The 24,107-nt window shown below is 46.7% G+C and overlaps 5 protein-coding genes across 6 annotated transcripts; 1 reads left to right on the top strand and 4 right to left on the bottom strand.

Moving 5' to 3' along the window:
* Window positions 1-33: 33 nt before the first annotated feature.
* Window positions 34-1,477, bottom strand: GL218_01663 (3-isopropylmalate dehydrogenase; the record flags this gene model as incomplete). Its single annotated transcript, XM_033578140.1, has 4 exons — window positions 34-269; window positions 338-1,061; window positions 1,225-1,296; window positions 1,406-1,477. 4 exons carry the CDS (start codon window positions 1,475-1,477, stop codon window positions 34-36), a joined length of 1,104 nt encoding a protein of 367 aa, XP_033438026.1.
* Window positions 1,478-2,330: 853 nt separating this feature from the next.
* Window positions 2,331-4,871, bottom strand: GL218_01664 (uncharacterized protein; the record flags this gene model as incomplete). The annotated part of the gene is made up of 3 exons (XM_033578141.1): window positions 2,331-2,538; window positions 2,618-4,745; window positions 4,850-4,871. 3 exons carry the CDS (start codon window positions 4,869-4,871, stop codon window positions 2,331-2,333), a joined length of 2,358 nt encoding a protein of 785 aa, XP_033438025.1.
* A 7,227-nt stretch (window positions 4,872-12,098) lies between these two features.
* GL218_01665 (Meiotic expression up-regulated protein 26) lies at window positions 12,099-14,178 on the bottom strand (the record flags this gene model as incomplete). Of its 2 annotated transcripts, XM_033578143.1 has the most annotated exons (4): window positions 12,099-12,386; window positions 12,439-13,703; window positions 13,753-14,048; window positions 14,156-14,178. In XM_033578143.1, 4 exons carry the CDS (start codon window positions 14,176-14,178, stop codon window positions 12,099-12,101), a joined length of 1,872 nt encoding a protein of 623 aa, XP_033438023.1. The 2 variants fall into 2 exon arrangements, with proteins under 2 accessions (XP_033438023.1, XP_033438024.1); XM_033578142.1 differs by lacking the exon at window positions 14,156-14,178 and having other exon boundaries at window positions 13,753-14,011.
* Window positions 14,179-19,804: 5,626 nt separating this feature from the next.
* GL218_01666 (uncharacterized protein) lies at window positions 19,805-20,503 on the bottom strand (the record flags this gene model as incomplete). Its single annotated transcript, XM_033578144.1, has 1 exon — window positions 19,805-20,503. The coding sequence occupies one exon, from the start codon at window positions 20,501-20,503 to the stop codon at window positions 19,805-19,807; it is 699 nt and encodes a 232-aa protein (XP_033438022.1).
* Window positions 20,504-21,542: 1,039 nt separating this feature from the next.
* Window positions 21,543-23,914, top strand: GL218_01667 (putative actin-related protein 8; the record flags this gene model as incomplete). Its single annotated transcript, XM_033578145.1, has 3 exons — window positions 21,543-21,582; window positions 21,643-21,721; window positions 21,802-23,914. 3 exons carry the CDS (start codon window positions 21,543-21,545, stop codon window positions 23,912-23,914), a joined length of 2,232 nt encoding a protein of 743 aa, XP_033438021.1.
* Window positions 23,915-24,107: the final 193 nt, after the last annotated feature.

Genomic DNA, 24,107 nt, shown 5'->3' on the forward strand with positions numbered 1-24,107 from the left:
TAGACCTTTCCTATCTTAGAAAGATGACTCTAGTTAGTTCTTAAGGATCTTAGTTAACTCCGCGACGACGGCATCGCCAGTCTCCTTGGTGCCGGCCTCGCCGCCGAGATCCTTCGTCCGGATGCCGCCGTCGATGACGTTCTTGACCGCTTGCTCGATGGCGTCGGCCTCCTTGGGTAGCTGCAGCGAGTATCGGAACATCATGGCAACGGAGAGGATGGTACCGATGGGGTTGACAATGCCCTTGCCCGAGATATCGGGGGCCGAGCCTGGAATTTGTTAGCCCGATCAGAACTCCGATGCTCTCGTATAATTAAAAGGGGGAAAGGGGGCTTACCGTGGATGGGCTCGTAAATGCCGTTGCACCTCGACTTGCCGTCCGGAATGCCGCTCAGACTGGCGCTAGGGCTCAGACCAATACTGCCGGGAATAACGCTCGCCTCGTCGCTGATGATGTCGCCGAATAAGTTGCTAGTGACGACGACGCCGTTAAGACCGCGCGGGTTCTTGACCATGATCATGGCCGCGCTGTCGATAAGCTGGTGCTGGAGCTTCAGCTGGGGGAACTCGCGGGCCATCGTCTCGGACACGACCTTGCGCCAGAGCCGACTCGACGCCAAGACATTCGCCTTATCCAGACTCCAGACGGGCGCGGGCGGATCGCTCGCAAGCGCAATGTACGCGGCGAGGCGGGTGATGCGCTCGATCTCCCGGCGCGAGTACAGCTCCGTATCCCAGGCCTCGTCTCCGTCGCCGGCCTCCTTGCGCTCGCCGAAGTAGATGCCGCCGGTCAGCTCGCGGACGACGGTGAAGTTGGTGCCGCGGCAGACCTCGGCTTTGAGCGGCGAGTACTCGACGAGCGACTCCGAGGGGAAGAAGCATGGGCGCAGGTTGCCGTACGTCTCCATCTCCTTGCGCAGCTTCAGGATGCCCTGCTCGGGACGGACGGCGCCGGTGCCCCATTCGGGTCCGCCGATGGCGCCGAGGAGGACGGCATCGGCCGATTTAGCGGCCGCGAGGGCTTCGTCGGTAAGGGGTGTGCCGTGGGCATTGATCGAGCACTATTATATCCCAACAATTATACACGTGTCAGCTAGCTGTATTCTTCCCTTCGCTAGGCACGTGAGCGATTCAAGAAGGGGGGGGTGGGTGGTACAGAGCGGGGAGGGAAGGGAAGGGAAAGGAAAGGGATGAAGGAGGCTTCTTGGAATTCGGAGAACGTACGCCGCCTAGTAAATGTTCTTGAAGGTTGAACTTGCCGACAGAGGGTCTAGTAGACTCAACCGCTTTGATGACCTAGTAGCGAAGTCTATATATTAGCATAGCTCTTATAATTGAAGCGGTTGCCGTGTTGACGGGGATTTTCTCTAGTTGGGTTGTTTTCGTCTACGTCTTGCTAACTTACTTTGACGGCCTCGGCCACGACCTCGGGGCCGCTGTGATCTCCGCCGAAGATTACGATGTTGTGTGTTGCCATTTTCGAGGACCAATTGGATTCGTAAAGGGAATTGGATTAAAAAAAATAAGTGAGAAAGTATATTCCGAATTGATTGAGGAAATGACCGAGCTATAATATAGTTTAAAGGTCTAAGGGATCTAGGGATGTTACTTGGGGGTTGCTCTTGCCCAGTAGCAAACAAAAAAAGCTAACCGCAAGCTGCCCCGCGTTAATTGCTTGTGTCTCCGAACCCACCCCGCGATTGCCGAGATCGGCCTTTTATATTGGATAGCTCTTGCTCTTTGTTCTCTCGGTGCTCTTCTCTTTGCTTATGAAGTTTTGAAACTTCGCCATAATTGAACCCGTTCACCGATTTAATATACCGAGGACCGGCTTATCAGATTTCACCTGATCTATATATATATACTCTACGGATTACATCACTCGGTATCCACTCAGATGGATGTATCATATCCGTAGATAACTTAATAGATTTATATGCTTCTATTTGCTAGGCATTTATATTGGCTATATTTCCCTTACCCCTTACCCACAAACTTGCATAACTCAATCACCCTCTATCTTTAAGCCATACCAAAAGCAACCGCTTTTACATATACATACCCAATATAAACGATTAATCATAAAACAATTAGAAACACATCATATCGGTACCTTTGCCATATATAACCTTCACAAATCTGCGCTTCTTATTGCTACTCATCATCTATAAAGTATAGATTAGGGTATCGTGTAAAACGTAAAGGTCTCCAGCTGAATCTCGTAGCACTATTCTATCCCGTCTATATCCAATGAGCGCCATTCCCATATATTCCCATTATAGATTTAACGTATCGTAAGCAACATGCCTCGTTACGAACACTGCATGTCATCATCTAAACGACTTGAATGACTTGTGTGCTAGCGGAGACGTGGCAGGTACTCGGGGGTTCGTGCCCCCCATACTCCTGCGTATTTCTCTGCCTCGCATTCCATGGGCGTTCGGCGTGTTTGCACAAAACGCACATATATACACGCTAGGATGGGTTTGCCTTGTGATGTTGATGCATTTGCCATGAAGCCACATCTCGCATGATTCACTATAATACGTGTTAGTTATGGTATTGAATCGTGTCGTAGCTCGACTATATAGGGGAAGAAAGAAAATGACACCCATACCATTGAACCATATAACTATTGCCATTGATGTGGTTATTAGCTGTGTTGCAAACGCATCGAATGCGATGGCCCCTTTCGGTGGACTGGCTACGGAGTTGACTGGACTTTAAAGGGGAGGGAGTTAATCTTGAAGCTGGCCGTGGTATGAGATTCTCATTCATGTTCGACGCCCTCTTCTGACGATTCTCGATAACTCTACGTAGCTCGCTTGTTGCGTCGCCATAGTTACTACCGCCGGGCATATTCATCACCGTCTCGGCCTCACTCTCAGGATCATCAACGGGATCAGGTTCGTTATAGTATATTCCGAGACTACTCGTACTCTGGTCACTAATACTCCGCTGAGAGGAGTGAAAAGGAAGGGATGCCGGGTTTCGTGGGTCTGGGAGAGCGAACGATGTGTTTCGGCTAGGAATAATTATAGGTTCATCATCCGTTGAGGAATCATCATCTTCGGAGGATGCCCAGCTTTTCCCCTTGCTACGCTTTTCCTTCCGACTACGCACTGCCGTTGGTGTTGGATCCTCATCTTCTACAACTATTGTCGTTGTTTCCGCGCGAGCCCGACCCCTTGAGTCGATTGTGAACTTAACCGAAGTTTGCGTTCTTGGGGGTGTTTCAGGGATGGAGCTCAAACTCGGTAGTCGTTGTTGGTGATTCTTTAATGGGGATATTCTTCCACTTCCGCTTATTCTAGATCCTTGGGATGCCGATCTTCCAGTACTCTGTGGGATAGGTCGTGTAGCTGGTGCAAGGTTAGGTAAATTAGCCGCCTTGCTAGCAGGCTTTCGGCTTATCTTCTCGCTGAAGCTACGCGATAGACCGGGGCGATCAGATGTCTTGACCGGTGAGCTCGCGGACGCCCGATTCGCCTTCTTGCCAGCGTTTATTTCCTTGTTGCTAGCTGAACGGCGAACGGGACCACGCTTTGGCGCCTTCGCAGCTAATACGATGGGCTCTGGATGCGAAAAAGATTGCATCAAGGGAGGCTGCGATAAGGGGTTGAAAGAAGCAGGTTCCATATTCGCAGACGGCGGCCTCGTAAACAGGAGACCGGGATCTACGGAGCCATTCGGGTTCATCATGGCAAAAGATTCGTCAGCCGATGTAGCGAAGGACTGACTAAACATTGCCGTATCGGTAACGCTTGTGTCTAAAGCCGGCTGTGGGGGTTTTGGCGCGAGTGTCCGTTCCTTCTTTGCTGGCGGGTTACTTTCCTGGCTTTGCGATGGAATAGTGCCCGTCTCTTGAAACATCTCATTCGACTTGCCCCAATCTATAGAGCTCATGGGCCGGTGACTAGAAGTTTGGAACATCTCCCCACTAGCGACGGAAAAATCTATGTCCATCCCACCCATATCAGTATCCCAGAACATACGCGAATCTCCATAGCCAGAGGCCGTAGCCGGCGCGGACATTGGGTATCCAAAAAGATCTGTGGGGGTTGTTGAAATAAAACTGGGCATTTGTTGCGGCGTGCCAGCTACGAACTCCTGTTCGAATCCGTCATTTTGCATATTGCTCGTCCGTAGCTTTGGGGCGAGTCGCTGCCTTCCTTTGTGACTAGACGGCGGCGGTGTAGCCGTTTGCCCCTGAGTCTCTTGTGCTCCGTCTCGGTAGATCTTCTTGGACAGCTGTTGAGAACTAGACCGGAAGCCGGCTTCGGTTGGGCTATGACCGGAGGCTAAGGGGTTCGGAGATGATGCCAGCCGTTTAGACGGGTCAACAGGCGGTAGAGGTAAATTTGGGTTCGGGGAAAAGTGAGGAGCATGGGTTGAAATTTCAGCAACAATGCTCCCAGCGGATAAGAGTCTCTTATGGTTTGAAGGTTGATAAGGCGTAGGGACAGAGTAGTCGGCAAAGGGAGCGTGGGAAGCTTTCAGGTTACCGGGGGTGGAATTGAAGACGGAATACTCCTCAGCAAACTGAGGAGTCCACCCAGAAGAATCCTCGAAGGAGGCTCGGTTATTCTTGGGGGTTTCGAACACAGAGCTTGGAAAAGAAGCGGTGGTCGGGGTTTGCTTTGGGGTAGGAGGCTGAGCGTTTGGATCACCAAAGCTATAAAACTGAATATTAGCAGTGAGACAAGTGGACAGGGAGAATGAAGGTGTCTTGCCTAGAAGTTGATCTGTCTCCACTCATAGCAAAAGTATATGGTTATTTTAAAGGAAGTTCCCTTTAGATAGTTGTAATTGTTGAAGTTTGTATGTCATTGCACATTATCATATATACAATTTCGTTGAGCGTTGAGCATTGAGGCGTAGCTAGGAAGATGGTAGATAGATATGTATATCCGTTTGCTGGTAGATTTAGGCAGAGCTAGATTATACAGATTAGAAACTTTTATTGTTGGTAACTAGTTAAAGATCTAAACTTAGTCTCGGAAATATAACACACAATTACGAGTGAAGGCGGTTAGAAAAATAAGAAAAAGGGTCGTGTATCATTAATTGGTGGTCTAAAAGTTGAAAAAGAGAAAATCATACGTCCAATAATGGTTGTCGTGGTGAAAGAAGCGTTGGTGGGTAAAGATGTTAAGGTAGATGCGGGTGTCTCTAAGTTTAGGACGGTTTGCGGGTTTGCGGGTTTGCGGGTTTGTAAGGTTTGCGGTTAGGCTGTCGGGTAAATTTTTAGGTACACTATAAGGTCTGTGCAACTTCGTGCTAAGGCTAAGCCTAGCGGTACTTTATTTTATAAATTTTTATTTTATTTTATTTTATAACACAATGTAATCGCAATTACGGAGCAACTTAGTAAGTGTGTACATAACGAGGGGCAGAAAGCAAAGACAATAACAATTCTTAGTGGATGGTGCCTAGTGAGAAGTGAGAAGTGCACTTTTAAGAAAATATGACATAGGTACTACATAGTATGTATAGCATGCAGCAACTAAAAAATACGGAATCAATTGGTTAGGAGCTTTTGGGTAAGGAGACTAGCTAAGGTAGCTAAGGTAGATAAGCGGCGCGTAAACGTTCTCGCAAAGCAATACTATGTAACGCAAAGCTTCTAATACCTCTAAGATAATAATTACATAGATAGTATAGGTATGTATAGAAGAGGCTAGGCTTATCCCCCGCAATTACTCGGCATATTCTTAAATTCATCCTAAAACAAAGAAAAATATAACATTGTTTTCACTATTATTGCAGTTAGGTATAACTAGCAATATATTTACTATGAATTCGGACCTGCAGAAATGCATAATGCTCCGTCTCCACCAAGCGGACAAATTGCTAATGCTTACTACCCAAGTACGTACTTATACGTTATATAGTACTTACATATAAGTCGGTATATATAAGTCGGTATAGTAGCCTACTGTCGTCCGCATCGTCGGTCGAATCACTGTGGATCGCGCTAGGCTGTTTGTACGTAGGTATGTAGAGCTTCCAGCCTATAGAAAAATGCTAGAAAACCCCATTCGATAGGTATTCGATAGGTATCATTGGTTACACTCACGATGGATCCAGCGATTTCGAGCTAGGACCTGCATTAGATGGGACAAGAATGAGTCAACAGAAGAACTATTCCCCACACAGCAGGCAGCTATATGCACTTTGCTATCAAAATCACAACTTAGCCGTGCGAGAGATATGTAAATGAGATATATAAACAGTTACTAACTTAGTCTATTATGTATGTGTCGGGAATATTCAGATCTCGGTTGATGCAATACGGTATGTATATCAGACCATAGTGAAACTCTAGGTCTTATTGTGGTAATTGTGTCATCTACATATACCGAGGCAATTGTTATTTCTATTGACATTGTGGCTGCAGCAAACAAACTGACGAAATAACTGCTTTTTGCTTGGTCCTGTTGGCGCCACTACCTCAACAGGCGCCGTAGCTCACCATCGAAGTCTCAGTCTCAGTCTCATACATCCTCGAGTCGCCCTCGAGTTCTTTCTATATTTAAAGGAGAATATAGGAGGAACTAGAAATAGTTCAATGGAATAGACGCCCTTCACAACGTCGCAGATTGGTCAAACTCGACTTTACGTCGTAACACTTTAACCTCGAACGTATTAATAGAGATTGGTAGAGGAAGCGCGCGTATTTCTTCCATCCGTCTTTTCACCAGCTCGATGATAAAATAAATCCCGATCGATAATACTACCATAGATACCATAGATACCTACCTATTCGATTGCGTACGACGGTGTTCCCCCAATATGGAAGAAGGCCGGTGACGTCGGGACCTGCAGTGTACCCTGCATAGCCCTATGGCTCGATAAGTTATTAAATATCGTAGCAGACCCTTGTAGGGGAAAAAATATTCGCTTGGCTTGTTTTGTTATTGGTTCGCTATCGTTCGACAAAAGGTATCAACTCCGCAAATGTCCATGTGTCCTTTACATAGTCCCTCGGGTTTGAAACCCGGGAAGAGTTGATTCAAATAGTTGGTAGTTATCCTTAACCATGTGTAAGAAAGTCAAGGTACGCAGATGCATTATCAAAATCTATCTTTAGTTCCTGCTGTGTGCATGTAGGATAATAACTCGCATATGATTGGCTACCTCATTTTATCCTATGTCCCAAAACGTGCCAATTAAACCTCCACATTTTCGTCTTAATATGTAATGCCTCTTCCCCTGAACTAGTCCAAAACTCGAGATTTTAACCTCATATAAGCTGTTGGATAACGTCATTGTTATCATTATGCTTAATTTTTTACTACAGCGAGTTTAATTCGGAAGGTATCATTTCATATATATGTGAAAACTACCTAATAGATGATGTCTAGTTCGTTTATCTATTAATTTCAATACTTGCCTTTTATGTCAACTACGAGCAAAAGCAAAACCAGAAATTTCTAATCTGTCACATCCCTTAATTATCCTACTAAACGCACGTCTGGCTCGGTAGGCAATCTAAGACTGGTATGATGTTGCCCAAGTATATATTGCCAATCCAAGGTTTCGATGCGACGTAGGGATACAATGAGGTAACTTCTCCTATTCTTGTATAAACGAGTTTCCGAAGCTATAACTAGAAACCAGTAAACATTATAAAAAAGGCGCGCAGGTTGCTACTCACAAAATATGCATCCGAATCCTCCCCTATATATATATATGTCAGCCGTAGCATCTAAGGCTTAGGAAGGGTATATGAAAGGTATGATATGTTCTCATGTGAACACCGCAGCTCCAATGCAACAGAATACCGAGGCAGGATCTGTTGAAGTGACGTTACTACGAATCCGATACCTCTTCAGGTCGTCAAGGACGTATTTATTCTCATCGGCGTTAAGCTTATCGACTATCAACGGCCGGTTGCAACCTTATGAGCCTTCACATATCTAGCTAGGCCATCACTGTCAAGCCAGTTCTACGGGCTTTAATATATGCATTCGGCATCCTCGTCAGCTTCCCTCTCGCAAATGGTTTCCTTACATGGTGTGATGCCTCGGTATTGAGATAAGTCCTTACTTGGAATCCTAAATTCTTTAGCCGCTCATAATAAGCCACTACCCGAGACTTATTAAAGGGGGGTCGGGGCCGTAGATATTGTAAATTTGATTTCGTAAAGATAGTTGGAACGTTTTTAAAAGCGTATGAAGCGTAGAGCGGGAAAAGCTATTGGCGATATGTTAGAATGTGATGTGGCACTGTCGTAAGGACTGCTTAAATATGCGCAACACATAGAGGATTGATTTACTCACATGAAGGAGAACAGTTGCCGTATAAGCAATAACGACGCCGCTGAGACCTCTGGAAGGTAATTTCAATGATGTCTGCAAGGGACTGTATCCTCTGCTGTTACAATGATCCTAGACGAGGATGTTGAAGTCAACATCAACCACTTCCTACCTGTCCCTTAGTTTCAAGACAAAAAACCTCCCAGTGTATTAATGTTTACCGGCCGTATCTAAGACCCAGCACCGAGGCATCTCGCTTGGGCACATCGAATCTTAATATAGCTTCAACAGCGAGGAGCGAGGAGCGATTCGCCGGCGGTGGGGGCAGAGTTCAGTAATACGAGGCTATTCAGGGGCACAAGCGCTTAAAGGGATGCCTCGTGTAAAAATGACCTACACGTCGGAAACAAGGAGAGTTATAATAAGGAGGGCTTTTCTATCATGATGTAAAAGGCGAGAGCCATTCTGTTGTGATCTCGCTTTCGTAACATCGCGTCAATGTCATCGGGTTTCGTGATATTGGTATGGATCAGGATTTGTAGCGGAGGGAGGATACTCAGAGACCTGAATATGTAACAGATATGGTTATATTGGGGTTGCATTAGAGAATGAATAGGTGAAGAGCAAGGTCGCAGCATACCAGAAGACATATTTGAAGATGCCATCAAAAGGCCAAGAACGGTAGATATAAATATATCATATCAACAGAATTTTCTCCAGATATACCCCTGGTTGTTGCCTTATACACACAGCCTATACACAAGCCTACAGGTCTTTTTGTCAGGTAAAGGTGTGCGTTGTCGGTCAGGAGCCTTCTGAGCGACGGGAGATGTGATAGCTCAGGAAGTTCAGAATCCTCCGCGAATTGCGCACCAAGGGAGCATATGCCGAAGCGTACTAACGCGAGAGATCCCGATCCCGCTCCCGCCTTCAATCCTATAAGCCACTATCTTACACGTCGCCAGAAGGATCGCGCCAGCGCCGATCCTGGAAGACATCCAGGCCCACGGTGCGTATGTGAATGGCCAGTCCATTTATGTTTGCTTAACACATGCATAGTTAGGTAGTGTCGAGAATGCATATAGGGCCCAAACATATTAACCAGGTAACCAGTTCTCCAAATATTGATGTACATGATTAATCACTCTTTGTTTCGTAGAGTGCTAAATATGATTGTAATGCTTGTTTCTATTCGTACTTGAACTTATTGATACTCAACTTATCATTCTATTAACTAAGAAGCCCCTTTACATTCATTTAGGTACTGCTCCATATAGAGGAATTACTAGTTAGATTGGTTTAAATGATGTAGTTCTAATACAACAACCCTCCAGCGTCCCTAAAGCTCTACACGTCCTCCAGACTCCTATGTACTTCTCGGATATAAAGCTGAACAAGCCCCATACGACCCTAATAAAAAGAAACTACAAAAACAAAAATAGATCCCTCTTTCTAGAAGCATTGGGATATCGCCCCCTTTCCCGTAGAACCGTGGGATCGCATCAACGACATACAGCTAGTACGACGACATATCGACTATCCCGAAAACCCAGCCATAAACCCGTAGAGAAAGATTTGGAATTTCTAACAGCCCCCAATATAACAGAAACGGACTGACGTCTACAGCCACGAACACGCAGTCGAGAAACACACGGGATCCTCGGGCTTGGTTCTTCCTCTTTAGTTTCTCTCCAACCCGCGCGGGTTAACCAAGTGACAGTTAGGTTGGGATGGTAAGCAGCCCTCCCCCTCCCTCCCCCCCTTGCGCGGGAGATTCCCCCGGGTATCGTGAGTAAGCTTTCATCCTACGACTCGGAAGGCCACCATAAAGCATACATAATACGTGCGGTTTTATGGGTTTGCCTTACATACCTAACATACCTACGTACCTTAGACCCGACGCCAGGGCACCCACCCACACACACAAACAAGGATCGAACCCGAACTATGTATGTCAGCAGAGTAAAGGAAGTAAAAAAGGGTGTGTATGTACACGTATACCTCCCTACATACCTACCTACCTTAGGTACCTACCTATGTATGGATCATGCCGGTTCTCTTAGAACCAGGGGGTCAACCCGCTATGGCCGTGAAGGTATAACGTCCGAGCAAGCAAGCAAGCACTCACTCTAGACGCTTTCGACCGCACCGTCCCAGACCAACGGGAAAATTCCCCGATCCTATTCATAGAATGCGAGATATGACTAGTGGCGCCGCGCCGAAAATTTGCGTGACGGAGATCCGCAGGTATGCAAGGCAGATAGATAGATAGATAGATAGGTACGTCTGTTTATTCGCATGAACTTAACATAGTCATGTCATTGTATATACATACATACATTAGGTACCTACATATAATACGATATAATACTTAACATCTAACTTTTCACCTATCCATCCACACATAAACACAAACCATCAACACCCCAAACCGCACGAGTACAAACACAAACACAAGCACAAGCACAAAACAAGATCATCCATAATCTAGATCATAAGTTCTGCGTTACAGGGGTATCTAGTTGAATTACCTAAGTTTAGCCCAACCCATACATGCGAGTTTTATGCGTTTCGTTTCCGTTCCAGCCTAAACCAGCCCATCCACATCCACATCCACCCGGCCCTGCGGCTCGGAGGAGTGTACATCTAGTAAGAGCAAGGCCAGATAGGCGTGTCTCCAGCAAGAAAACGGGGCCTCCAATGAGGCGAGGGCCGAGGAACGCCCTAGTCCTAGTCGTCGAACACACAAGACTTTGGATGCCTCCCCCCACTAACTCCTCTTCCCCTTCCCCTTCCCCTCTCCGTCCCGTTGATCTGAGGCTGTCTAATTCGAAGATTGATAATTCTGGGCTTGTGTATGCGTATGGAGGCTGTGCCGTTTGAACTAGTCCTCATAGAACGGTCGTTTTCAGCTGCTATCTACGTACGTACGTATTTCGTCGTAGCTGAAAGTTCGTCTCGGCTCGGGAAGGAGCCGTTTCCCTGATCTTATTCCGGATATCTCACCTCGCGCTGTTTCCGCCTCGTATAATCGGGAATACACACATAATCACATGGAGTCAGCAGCAGTAGTGGTAGTAAATTAGGTGTGAAGACAAAGAAATCGTTCATCATCTAGCTAAGTTATGCGCGTATCGCGCTGGGAGACCATCCCGTGGTATCATCCGTTTCTTCCTAACTCTCTACCGCTGCCCAGCAGGGCTGTAAAAAACTGACCGAGAACCAACTAAAAATCCAAAAACAGTAACCTCCCACCTCTTTGACCCCCCCTCCCTTGAAATTCACCCTCCCAGATTCGTCGAGGGTATCACCTTATTTAGCTATCTACATTATTTGGTAAAGGAAAGAAAAAAGTGGTATGACTCATATGGACAGCGAAAGGGGAAAAACTCGACAATAAGATCAGCGACTGTGTGTATGTAGACGCGTATGTGAGAAAATAGCGCACAACGAAGCAAAACCAATCTTTTTGTTCTGTCGTAACCGCCACAATGTACTCCCCCGTTCCAGTCTATCCCAGGCCGTCGTAAACCAACAAACAGTGCTCGATTCATCATAGCATCTGCGTTGGATAAGTGTGATTTTGTTCATATTCGGGTATAGTATCGAAGTTAATGAAAATCGACTCGTAATTGGTAAAAGAGAGGAGATAAGCGAGCAAGAATAGCGCGCTAAGATGCGCTACCTGGCCAGCAGAAAAGTCCGCCGTCCGTCTATAATCTGCCTCGATATCGAGAGCGGTAAATTCAAAGAAATATCTTGTTTCTCGCACAAGGTGTCTACCTAGATGCGAAAGGAATGGTTGTTTAAAAGGGGTTGACTCCTTTTGAGTGATTGTCAGATCATGTTAGTTAAACCATCCACTATAGGGAAGTTTTTTAGTTGTTGGTGTTGGTGTTGATGTTGATGCTGTTGTTGCTGTTGTTCTGGCCGAATTGCCTGTTCGTGAGAGATGGGCGTAGATATCGGCATAGGGGTTGGTGTTGCACTGAGCGAAACTGCTGTAGTATCGGTCCGAGGCGTCATAGGTTGCTGTATATCTAGCTTTGGCTTTGCAACAGCCCTTGAGTTGCTGCTCTCACGTCGCCTTTTGGGCGCATCCTTAACTTTAGGGTGCGTGTGGCACTGTCATTCATTAGTATATTAATTCCAAAGGCATCTTCACTTCGATTCTTACCTTGTACGCGTGCCTGAACCAAGTGGTACCCTTCTTCTTGCTGCTTACCAAGGCGATCCAATCATTGCAGCTTCCACATAGACCTTCCCAAACATCTGGATTGCCATCCATTCGTCTAGTCTCTTTAGGTTCTTGGAATGCATTACCGGTAGCTGCGCTGATGCCGTGGGTAAAACTCTTGTCGTACCAGAATGCAGAATTCTTTAGTACCAGCCACCGGCCAGGCTTGCAAATACCGCACCACCCTTCCCGCTTATTGCCGTGACCACGAACCCATCTGGGAGTATACAAATCACCTTCAAATCGTAGCTCTTGCTCGTGAGGTATAAGATCCGGGTCTGAAGGATTCATATCCTCGGGCGGTGGCGGAATTTGTTCTTCCTGAAGAGAGGCGTATAGATCTGGCGGATCAGATAAGTCTGTATAGTGTCCATGCAATGAATGAGGATCCGCGTTGCTTTGTAGCATCCTGAAGAGCCCGTGTGATAATAACGGTGGTGGATTCTCGAAGTGATGCGCTTCCGGGTGAAACGCCTGCGATGGAAGTTGAGACGGTAGTTGCGTTGGGAGAAGCATACTATTACGGAAAGCTGGCGGGTGTGACATGAGGAACGGGTGCTGCTGCACAGCTTGAAGGTTGCCAAAGTTTAGTGGAAGCGGGTGGTTAGGCATCGTAGGCGATGAATGCCTTGACGTCATTCTCGGTCCAAAAACATCATGCGTATGATGATAAACAAAAGGAGACGGCCGACGGTTCGCGGTTCCATAAGACCCGGTGGACCACCTCTTATTTCGTGCGCTGCTATCAGCATTGTAAGGAGCAGATCTCAGACCCGGTCGAGGAGAAGGTGAGGCGCCTCGGCCACGGCTTTGGGTACGGACGAGATCAGAGCGGCTCTGCGGTGTCATTCGAGGGGAAGCTACAGGCGACAATTGAGTAGAAGACATAAGCGAGTTTCGGTTCGAAGTTGGCGGGTAATCCGATGTGAAAGATGGAGCCTCAGACAAAGCAGTAGAGAAATCGTCGTACGAAGGCATATCAGAAAGGCCGCCTGTCGTCGACACAGTAAATGATGAACCTGACATGCGACGCTGGTTAAACCCCGACTCGAAACCCATAGACTCGTTTTCGATTTGGGACCCGGGATATCTAAGATCTAGAATTGGAATCGCCTCATCTGTGGTATAAGCTTGACCGATGTTCATGTCTACATCAAAGTTGGGCATTTCAATATGGTCTTCACACGGTTTGGGTCCCCATGGGCCTACACTAATGGTCAGTGATAATCCTAAGCTGAGTCGGGTTAAACTCACTGCTGTCCATTGTCGTTACGGGATAGAAGTCTTGGTGCATTGAAACAGGTCGCGACATAGTATCGCTTGGCGTGTGAATTGTCAAGCCGGACGGTGTTTCCCACGAAGCAATTGTTCCGAATTCCTCCCCAGCGCAAAACGAAAAACCTTCATGGATAGTAGCGGGTCTTGGTCGCGTTTCTTGAGATGTTGGCGTCGTCCACACTCCAGCTGGTGCCATTTGACCTTCCACCCCAGTAGACATGTCGTTCCTATTCATCGTGACTAATGGGGGTGGGCGTGGTGGCGGGACCTCTCTGATGAATTTATCGTTAGAGCCGAGTGTGTAAGTAGGTGCTTGAATATGTTGGCTCCTATGGTTGTGAGCCTCTATTAGATACAATCCGACTCAAGTAGTACATACAATTGGCCCTGTGTTGAGTCCATAATTCTGACGTCAAAATGTGAAAGCTTGATCTATTATGGCTTGTATACTAAAAAAGTACCATATAGAGGTTAGTCGGTGAACGACATACTCATATACTGGAACCAGGCATATCCATATTCCATATTGTTGTTGGTGCGTTCGACTGTGTTATGTAACAACTAGGAAACTTATTAATGACTTACATAGTAATAGTGATATGGGCTATAGTGATCCTCAACGACTAATTTATCTCCGGAAACGGTAAGGTGATTCTGAGCTGAGAAGGAATGAGGAGAACCTTGGTCCGTGAAACAGCGAAGGAAGCGAGTGTATAAATCGATAAATAGCGTTGGGCTAAAGTGTTGTAGATGTAGATTCGTAAAGAATGTAGTGAGTTCCCTAGAGACAGAGTAACTCGATTGGTTAAGTGGTGCTTGCTCACGTAGACTGGTTTTGTCTAAGTGGGAAGAGAGCCAGCTCCCAGTGTTATAGACCAGAGTGGCAATAATAGAGTATCTTATGAGTTGGAAAAAAAGGAGCGACTAATAGTGGAATACCTTGGTTAACCGTATGTAAGGAAGAGAGCGGCGAGGCGAGAAGAGGAGTAAAAAGGCAGGTTAATGGAGGGGCGGTGCAGAACACAGAGAGATATAAGGATGCCCTCGGACGCAACAGGGCCTACATAGTATGTACACTGACAGTTCGATTATAATTCAACACGGCCAGTCGGAACATCGGTAGGAGCTAAGCCGGGTCTTCTTGATACATGAAAACCTGGCCACGTCTGTGAACTCGACAACAGGAGAGACTGGCGTGCTAAGTCCCGCTTGGCTTTCTCGAAAGAGACAGGCAAGACAGGGCAGACAAGGACCACCGGGCGGGCTCTGCAAGGATTTACAATACAAGGGTTCGGTGGGTTACATCTGTTCGTCGATGATGTGTTGCGAGGAATAGGTCGAGTCTTTGAAGCAGGGTAGAGTGGTGAGCGTATGGGGGAGCAACGGAGAGTTGGATGGGTCTCGGGTACCTAGCATGTAAGAAGTAGCCAGAAACCGATTAGACTAGGAACCAGGGCTACCCCCCGGTCATAAATATCCATGGCAGGTCCCAACTCTTTTGGGATAGCTAGGCAGGGGTTATGATATAACAGGACGGACGTAATTTTGATATTGAGTAGAAAATGGGAAATTTCATCAGACTAAGGGAAAAAGTCTGTTTGGCGAGAGAAAAAAAATAGAATCTAGATACTACTCACTATTTTTAGCCTATACCGTTGAGCCTCATAGTAGGTGAACTGGTCTCATGTTATGTCCGGCCATGTGGCAAGGAGTAAAATATACATCAGGCTCAGACAGCTAGTGTGGGATAAAAAAATAAAAAAGGCTGAGCTGACGAGACGACTTGCGAACTACGAGAGCCGCGAAAGCTAGCCTTGAAGGATCGTATACCATCTATGTTGTACGTAGGCTCAGAAGGAGTAGGCAAGATTCTAGTGCCGTATGTAGGTAGAGTCGTATGACACAACCATGACACCTTCGTCGGCCGGATATGTCGATCTGGAGAAGCTAGGTTCCTGAGAATTACATACAATAACTACGTACCTTATTACTGTAGGTTTTGGAAACACCTTCTGGGGTCTTTGTGGAGCAACAAGGACTCTCCGTGCTATCACGCGAATAGGGCTTGCTACTAAATACATCCTATGCATGCGGTAATCGCAAGTAGCTTAGTTGACAAGGCAATACCTATGAACACGGTATGCTGTGTGGCTATTCGGGTTAGTCTGCTCGTAGCGCTTAGAGATATCTAGGGATCTCGAATGAGGTTTCGAGACGACCCACGAAGGACGTTTCGTTGGACAATACGCGCAAAATAGACGAGCCCATTAACAGAATTCGGAATATGCGAGATTGGCCAAAGCGCCAGGAGACGCACATGTGTGCAATCAAAACCTAAGACCCGCCAATTTCTCAAGTTATAGACAGTGGGATCTCGTCAGATTAACCGACTTTGGACTTTGGGTGCGTTACTTTGATCATTAGATGCTGAAGCAGCAGAAAGGTTGGCTTGATAGAGACGCGCAGGTGAGCTCATCTGAAGACGGGATAGCCAAGAACTGCAGGGGAGACATAGACTGACGAAGCCACGATTTGGATGATTCGGGAATAATGATAACAACCAATGGCGACAGAGAGGGCGAATGGATGGGGAGGCGGAGTTCCCGTGATGGAGGGGAGACGATGCGTGGTGGGCTGCGCGACACTACATAGCATGAGCTCTGACCTCTCTAACCTTTTGGTATGTCATGTATGGACATGTAAGGACATGTATGGCGTGGATGATATGTATGGTATGTATGGCATCGTGGAATGGTGTGGCCGGAGCCATCCAGATAAAACTCTGGCGCGATCGAAGAGGGTATGTTCGAGCGAAGTAGTACAGGTCGAGAAGCGGATGCGCAACCTCTAGTTTACTCGAACACGCGCAGAAACGTCTTGCAGACTGCAAGGCGTGTTGGACGACTGTGTTGGCTTGGAGACTGGAAGGGCTAGGGATAACCGGAGGCTCTAGACTCAGACGATGCCGACCAAGATTAGGAGTGTGTCGTCTCCGTTCGTCAGCGGAGCGCGTTTGATGTTGAATTTTAGTTGCGTTGGGCAGTTTTATGATTGGTCAGACGGAGAATAATATACAGGAAGGAGGTGCATGGAACAGGGGTTATCATCCCTGACGCGTCTCAGAATCTGTAACAGAACGGCTGACCCTGGATTACCCCTGGCCCGCCCCCACTTGCCTCTCAGTCCCGAATGTCAAAAAGGTAAAAGATCCAGACTCCACCCTCTCTGAACCTTACATACATACATACATAGTGTACATATGTAGCTCTTAGCTGCAACCTGCGCTTACGCCCGCACGCTGCATTCGGTCTACCATAACATCAACATCTTGTTACAATTTGGCGCAGAAAATATTTAGGAACGTGATCCGTATATGGAAGCACAACGTGGATGGTAGGAAGGGACGGTGGCTCACAAAGGTGCGCCACTTGCAGAATAACCGTGCCGTCTCGAGGGAACCTTGGAACTCTGCGCGCCATGATAAGAAGCGGCTGATAGGGAACTGGTACTACGTTGGTTGGTTGAATCGACATTGCAATTCATTTTTAGAAACACTTTACTGGGGCGTCTGGGGTACGCTCAGTATTATGTACCTGCGTATCTTATAATATGTACGTCCACTACAACCTTTTCTCTCAAGTTACATTATGTAAGTACCTAGGTTAGATACTTAAGTATTTACGTACCTCTTTAAGTTCCAAGGACCGGTAGAATGTCCAAGCGTTGGCATTCGGTTACGTTAGACTCTCTCTTAGCTCTGTCTCTCTAATCTCTCTTTAATCCTTCGACGTTGCTTTCGGCCCCTCCTTGTTTCGACAGAGCTTCCAGAAGCAAGGTCTTACCGATGCGCCGTTATGTGCGAACTAAGTTGGTACAGTACGTCTCTCTGAGACCCTTCATCTTATAGAGATTGTTTTGTTTCCTTTAAGAACCGGGAACTATAAAACTTGGGAACTGCGGGGTTATCAAGCCCCGTGATTTAAAGTTTTGATAGAACATCTGATGGTAATTTGTTTACTCGATCTTTTTTTGCTTTTGCTTTTGGAGCTTTGATCTTTAATAGTTCTATTGTCGGTATGTACCTTAATAAGCCTTACCGTTATTAAACGTCAGACATGGAAAATCTACGCCCGCGCTAAAGAAAGCGGCGTCTGTATTCCGTCAGGATTGACTTCATCGTTAAGCTGATAATCGAATATCTGCCATAAGTTTAAACTACAGTAAGTAATGCTCCCGTAAGGGTGCATATTCACGGAATAAGTCACATTCGGAATTGCGGTCCTTTAGTGTCATTCAAACAGGTTTTACTTTTTTACGACGCACCAACCGTAAGGCTGCCTTGGAATAATTCCGTTCTCCAACTGGCAGTTATAACAAGCGTCATTATAATATTACCGCGCGGGGCGATCTTCGGGTCCTTAGATCGGATACCAAACCGGGCTTTCGAAGATTCTTATCGGTATACCAACAATCTAATATACCAAGTAATAATGGTAACAATATTCTTATCAACCCGCGTAAGCATTCCATGTATTCCATGTGCTTACACCTGTACATGTGCGAGGGCGCCCCGAATATGAACGCCATCTTCCTGCATCTACTAGTCACCCGCGTCTTACAAGCCTACAGGCTCACAGACGTTATCTCGGTTGCGGCCGGGATTTTAGCGTAAGACGAAAACACTTACGGGATAGCCCTAAGTAAGATGCGAAATGTACCTGCATCGCATATGCCTTATTATATACCTTATTATATGCCTAGGTATGCTATTATATATGCTCGAGTTGTCGTAAGCGAGCTGATCAGTCCTTCGGGCGAAGGCGAGATGAGATTAGGCACATGTATATATATTAGGTATAAGATGTACATGTATGGAATAGTATGCATTGGAGCATGCATCGATTTAAGTGTGTGCCTTATCTAAACATGTACCTGTCTGTCGGATGGGTCGGCTGACAGAACGTGGCTTACACGGTACGGCAGGACCTGCTTTCTTTTCCTACCTCGCGCATCGTACCTCGGGCTACTACGTTAGGTATCGCGATTGCCTTATAGGTACTATACTTACGTACCTAATGTATATACATAGGTACTGTATGCACTTTGCATCTGTACTTACAAGCCTATGCGCAAGAAACATGTTTTAACTTCTCGTTCTTATCAACTATGCAATGCAAATATCACCTTATCTTTTCTCGAGGAGGGAGTTTTATCGTATCCATACGTATCATTCGATGTGTTTAATATGGGAATTTCACCGAGAGTCTGACCTCGGCCGCCGCATCTGGTGAGCGTCATTTTAATTAGTTCCTGCCAGATCGTGTCGTGTAAAGTGGACAAGGGGTAAACTCTTGGTCTTTCCATATGTTCTACGAATCGTTCTATGGGGCCGCTTGATACCCCACTCCGGGGCTAGCTTACCGGGATAGGCCCGGTCCCGTCTCATCGCATAACGTTGTTGACTCCTTTGGGAAATTATTCAATGCTCGCTTTTACCCGCAAGCCCCATTGTCCTTAAATTTAGTAACTACTATCGCCTTTTCATCACGAAGATCGCGGGCTGACGATGACGAGATCACTTCCCCGGATACCTAGTGTAGACCCATTGGAAGATCATATCATGCGTTGAACCTAGCAATGGAAACAGACGTTGAAAGCGAGAGGTCTAACAGAACGTAGGTTGGGGGTTACGTAGTAGGCTACGTGCTCCGAACATGGCCTAGTTGGCATTAACCATACCTCGTAATGTCTATACAGGCCGAATATTTATTTTTATACCCCTACTTTAACTACTGTATAATCGGATTAAGTTTCTCAACGACAATCGCGTGTAAGACCTGAATAGATAAAAGAATCACTCATTAGTTCCTTTAGTCAAATTAGTCTCAGACTATGTATGTCATCTGTGTAATAGTATATTTCATATTTTGCAATTTCTTTGATATCCGTGATAAATTCTGGAGAACCTGATTTATAGCGGACCGATTCTGCCTGTCGATGACGGTGAATACTAATCTTCGTAGCAACATTATTCCTTGTTGATCTTCTTCCAAACTTCAGTTTCTGCTGCTGCGATCTTCTCTCCTGTCTGATGAGCCCATTTCTTTGCAGCTTCCCAAACTCCACTCTCTGAACTCCCTGCCTGATCTTCTATCTCACTTCGCTGAATAGCCGATCTCTGATAATTACCGAGCTCAGAAGCGTTGGAATTCTGATGATATCCCGGAGGGTGTTCTAAGCTATGATAAACTTGTGGACCACTTAAAGTTGTGGAGCCCTGGTTGCTATATTCTGAAGTAGGCGCCGGGGCTGTAGATGTACCCCGCTGCTGAGACTGATATGATGCAGTAGGTGGCGGGATTGCCATCTGCTGAGGATACGGTATGCTCACAAGCTTCTCACCCACTTTAGGTGGTGGTGGTATATTCGTTTTAGTGACACCGGTTGGGACAGGGACGGCCCCAGGTTGCGGTGCTGGGGGTCCGTCATGATTAGCTGTTTGAATTGGCTGAGATAAAAAACGTGCTTGAGAGGCGTCTGCCGTCGTGGTCGGAAGTGAGGGCACAGCACCAGGTTGGGCAGACGGATAGGCCTGGCTGGACGAAGTAGGCAATGAGCTAGTTGGGGTTGGCTTTGAAGTGGACGATGGTGGAGCAGTCTGTGGCGTCACTCCCGAAGCCTTCGCGGCAACAATAGGGCTGTCCGTATAGACTGGGATGGGGGCCATGGTGAACGCGTACACAAAGTGACCAAACGGACCTATGTAAGAAGAGAGAAGCTACAATTCGTATAACTATTGTATGTAATTATTGTATTGTCAAAGTCATTTACATGTGTACGTTATGTAAGTCAGATGAAAGAGGTGGCAGGTAGGCACGATTAAGAAAAGATGTAAAGAGGCAGGGAGGACAGCAATATGAATTGAAAAGCGACGTCATAGGTGTCGGGTTGTCAGGTGACTCAGCTTTGACTTTAGCCTCTTCGTACCAAGAGAAAGGGAAAATACATAATTTAATAAGAGAAATTAATTGCTTATTTGGTATATATTTTGCTTGACTTCAGTAAAGCAATGCTCGCCGGTTTGTTTTTGAATATCTTTGTTTGCTTGTAAGAGAGGAAAGCTATATATTAACTGGCCGGTGGTGTCTTGTGGGCAAGTCTTAGCATTCTTTTTTATATAAGAGAACCAGTTAGGAATTAAAATGTTAAAAACTACACCGGTTATAAAGAAATAACTTATAAAACTGATAGAAAGCACGGATTAAAGAAGACTACCTAGGTAGGGCATACAAAATATCTTAATTGATATTGGACATGCTGATTTGAAGATGATTAGACTTTTAATTGGATTTGACTGCAATGGTTTATTCAAATCTTATCTCGACACGATAGGATAATCCAGCTACCGAGTTCCGCCACCAAGCACAGGTACTAAGAACAAATAAGGCTTAGCGCGCCCCAGTTCCAGAATAAATACCAGGTATGTAACATTAGTGTAGCTAGCTGAGTACCAACTGGCGCAGCTGCGATTGATTGATTTGATAATGGCCCAAGCCGCAGGGACAAGAGGGCAAGCTCGAAGACAAATTCACTGTAGACGCAAAATAAAATTCCACCGCGCCCAAGTACTTGAACAATTTTTCATAACATATCTGTAATCCTCACCTTCCTCACCTTTCTCCCACCACAAATGTTAGAACAACAAATACATATCCACATAGATGCAGCCATCATCACCACATCCATCATTCATCTAATCCGTAATCATGGTCGGTAAAGTTAGTGAGAAGGTCCTCCTTCGGGAAGGTTAGTTATTAATCCGTTGACCCTGCGCGCGTATATAAAGCTGACATGATGATATCAAAGGACTTGAACGAACAGACAATGGCATGAAGCAGACGAGCTGGCCTGATGTTACGCCAATCAACCAAAAGAACTATTACACGTACGCGACACCCTCCATACAGCTACATAGAACACACACCACTGAAGTCTCAGAGCTGATTAATATATTCTACTTCATAGTGATTACATGAAACGCGATGACCAAGTATTAGCACTTCGACTGCAGGCCGAAGCAAATAGAGATAGACTCGTTCAGAGTGCCAAGGATCGCGATCGTGCTCTTGCGCGCAATGGACATGCTGAAGTACCGTTACCAGTTCCAGATATCCAACCCGAGGATGCTGCCCCAGCAGTCAGCGAGGGCTTGGACCCTTCCAAGGTTATTGTCATACATCCGGGAAGCCAAAATCTCAGAATAGGTTTTGCTAGCGACGCCTTACCTAAAACTATACCCATGGCAATTGCGACCAAATTCCCCCAAACCGAATCCGAAATGTATGAGGCTCTTCCTCGCCGACAATTTGAAGCCGAGACTACAGATCAACAATATGGAGAGGAATGGTCTAAGAAGTATCAGAAGATGTCTAATGATCTCAAAGTGGATATGCGATCCAGGAAGCTTAGAGTGCTGCCAAATTCGAAAGAGTTGGTTGTGAATCATAACAGACGAACTGAATCGAAAGAGATCTCATTACATAATGACCCTCTCCAGATCGAATGGACCGACGTTAAAGCTCTTGAAGATCCCAACTCTCTCGCCTCATGCTTCATAGGTCAAGCAGCCCAGCGTATTCCTGACGACTCTAACCCAAAATTCAAGCTATGGTGGCCGATGCAACACGGCTGGCTAAACGAGGACGATTATACGACTGCAGAACATTTATATGACGACTTCGAAACCCTCCTAGACAAGGCTATTAGACATGAGCTTGGACTGACTAGGAATAGTACGTGGAAGAACTACAGCTGCGTCTTCGTGATTCCTGATTTATACGATAAGAAATACGTGGAACAGATTCTCAAGTCGTGTATGACTTGGTTCGAATTTAGTCGGATATGTTTTATTCAGGAGAGCATGGCTGCGACATTCGGTGCTGGGTACACGCAAGCGTGCGTAGTCGATGTCGGAGCTCAAAAGACCTCGATCGCATGTGTCGAAGACGGACTCTGCGTCGAGGACTCCCGCGTCAACCTCAAGTACGGCGGCTATGACGTGACGGAAACATTTATGAAGATGATGCTTTACGACCACTTTCCTTACCAGGATATTAATCTTAGGAGACGGTATGACTTTCTCCTAGCCGAGGAATTAAAGATCAAATATTGCACGATGACCCAGACCGATATTTCTGTACAACTCTATAATTTCCACCTCCGCGCTCCAAACCAGCCGACGCGTGAGTACAGCTTCAAGACATATGATGAAGTCATACTTGCCCCGATGGGCTTTTATGAGCCGGCCATATTCGATAATTCAGCCAAGATACGTAGTCGGCGTAAACTAATTGACCGCTCTTATAATGCGTACGACGTCGGCGTACCCGACGACCCAGTTTCTGCGGCGCAGACTGCTATTCTTGCTCTCATCAAGCCTTCTGTGGTCTCCAACGCCAACGGTTTTCCGACCTCCTCGTCTCTCGACCCGAACGTTGCCACCCCCATGAAGGAGAAATCTCAGCCCTTTAATTTTCTTAGGGGCGACCTCAACAACGGGACGCCAGGTGGCTCAGCCGCAGCCTCGCCAGCCCCCGAAGGAGCAGCTACCCCTGTCCCACCGATTTTCCATTTCGGCGCCAACGGTACGGTAACAGGGACCGGCAGCCCAGCACCAAACGGGACATCAACCGCGCGCAACGGGGCGTCCCCAGCTCCACCGGCAGGCATGTTCATAGATTCGGCGGCGCGCACGGCTAAGGCGTTGGCCGCGGAGCGGGACTCTGTGCTACCTGTGGTGCCACTCGACATCGCGATCCTGACGAGCATCCAGAACGCAGCCAAGGGCGATGACAAGAAGCTGCGCGATTACATCGGCAGCATCATGGTTGTGGGCGGGGGCTCCAAGACCCCCGCCTTCACGCAGATGCTCCACGAGAAGCTCAAGGATCGCCGTCCCGAACTCGCCGACCGCGTGCTGATCACGCACTCGGCTCGCGACATGGATGAACAGGTCGTCGTCTGGAAGGGCGCTAGCGTCTTCGCCAAGCTCCCGGCCAATGACTCCTGGATCACGCCCTTCGAGTTCGAGAGGCTGGGTGCTAGGGTCCTACACCATAAGGTTCTTTGGGCTTGGTAGCTGGTTAGTTACCTAATCTAGGTTAACCGCCCCTTAACGAGCGAGCAGAAAGTGAGTGAGTGAGTGAGTGGGTGGGGATAGAGCATAGATGTGGTAAAGAGGTAAACATACATAAGTATCCAGGGCCCGAAGATGACCTTAGCTTTTCCTGTAATTGCTCACGTATCACGCATGTCTTGACGCCGAGGCGGTG

Source organism: Daldinia childiae (assembly GCF_008694065.1).
Source record: "Daldinia childiae strain JS-1345 chromosome Unknown Scaffold2, whole genome shotgun sequence".
Taxonomy (NCBI): Eukaryota; Fungi; Ascomycota; class Sordariomycetes; order Xylariales; family Hypoxylaceae; genus Daldinia; species Daldinia childiae.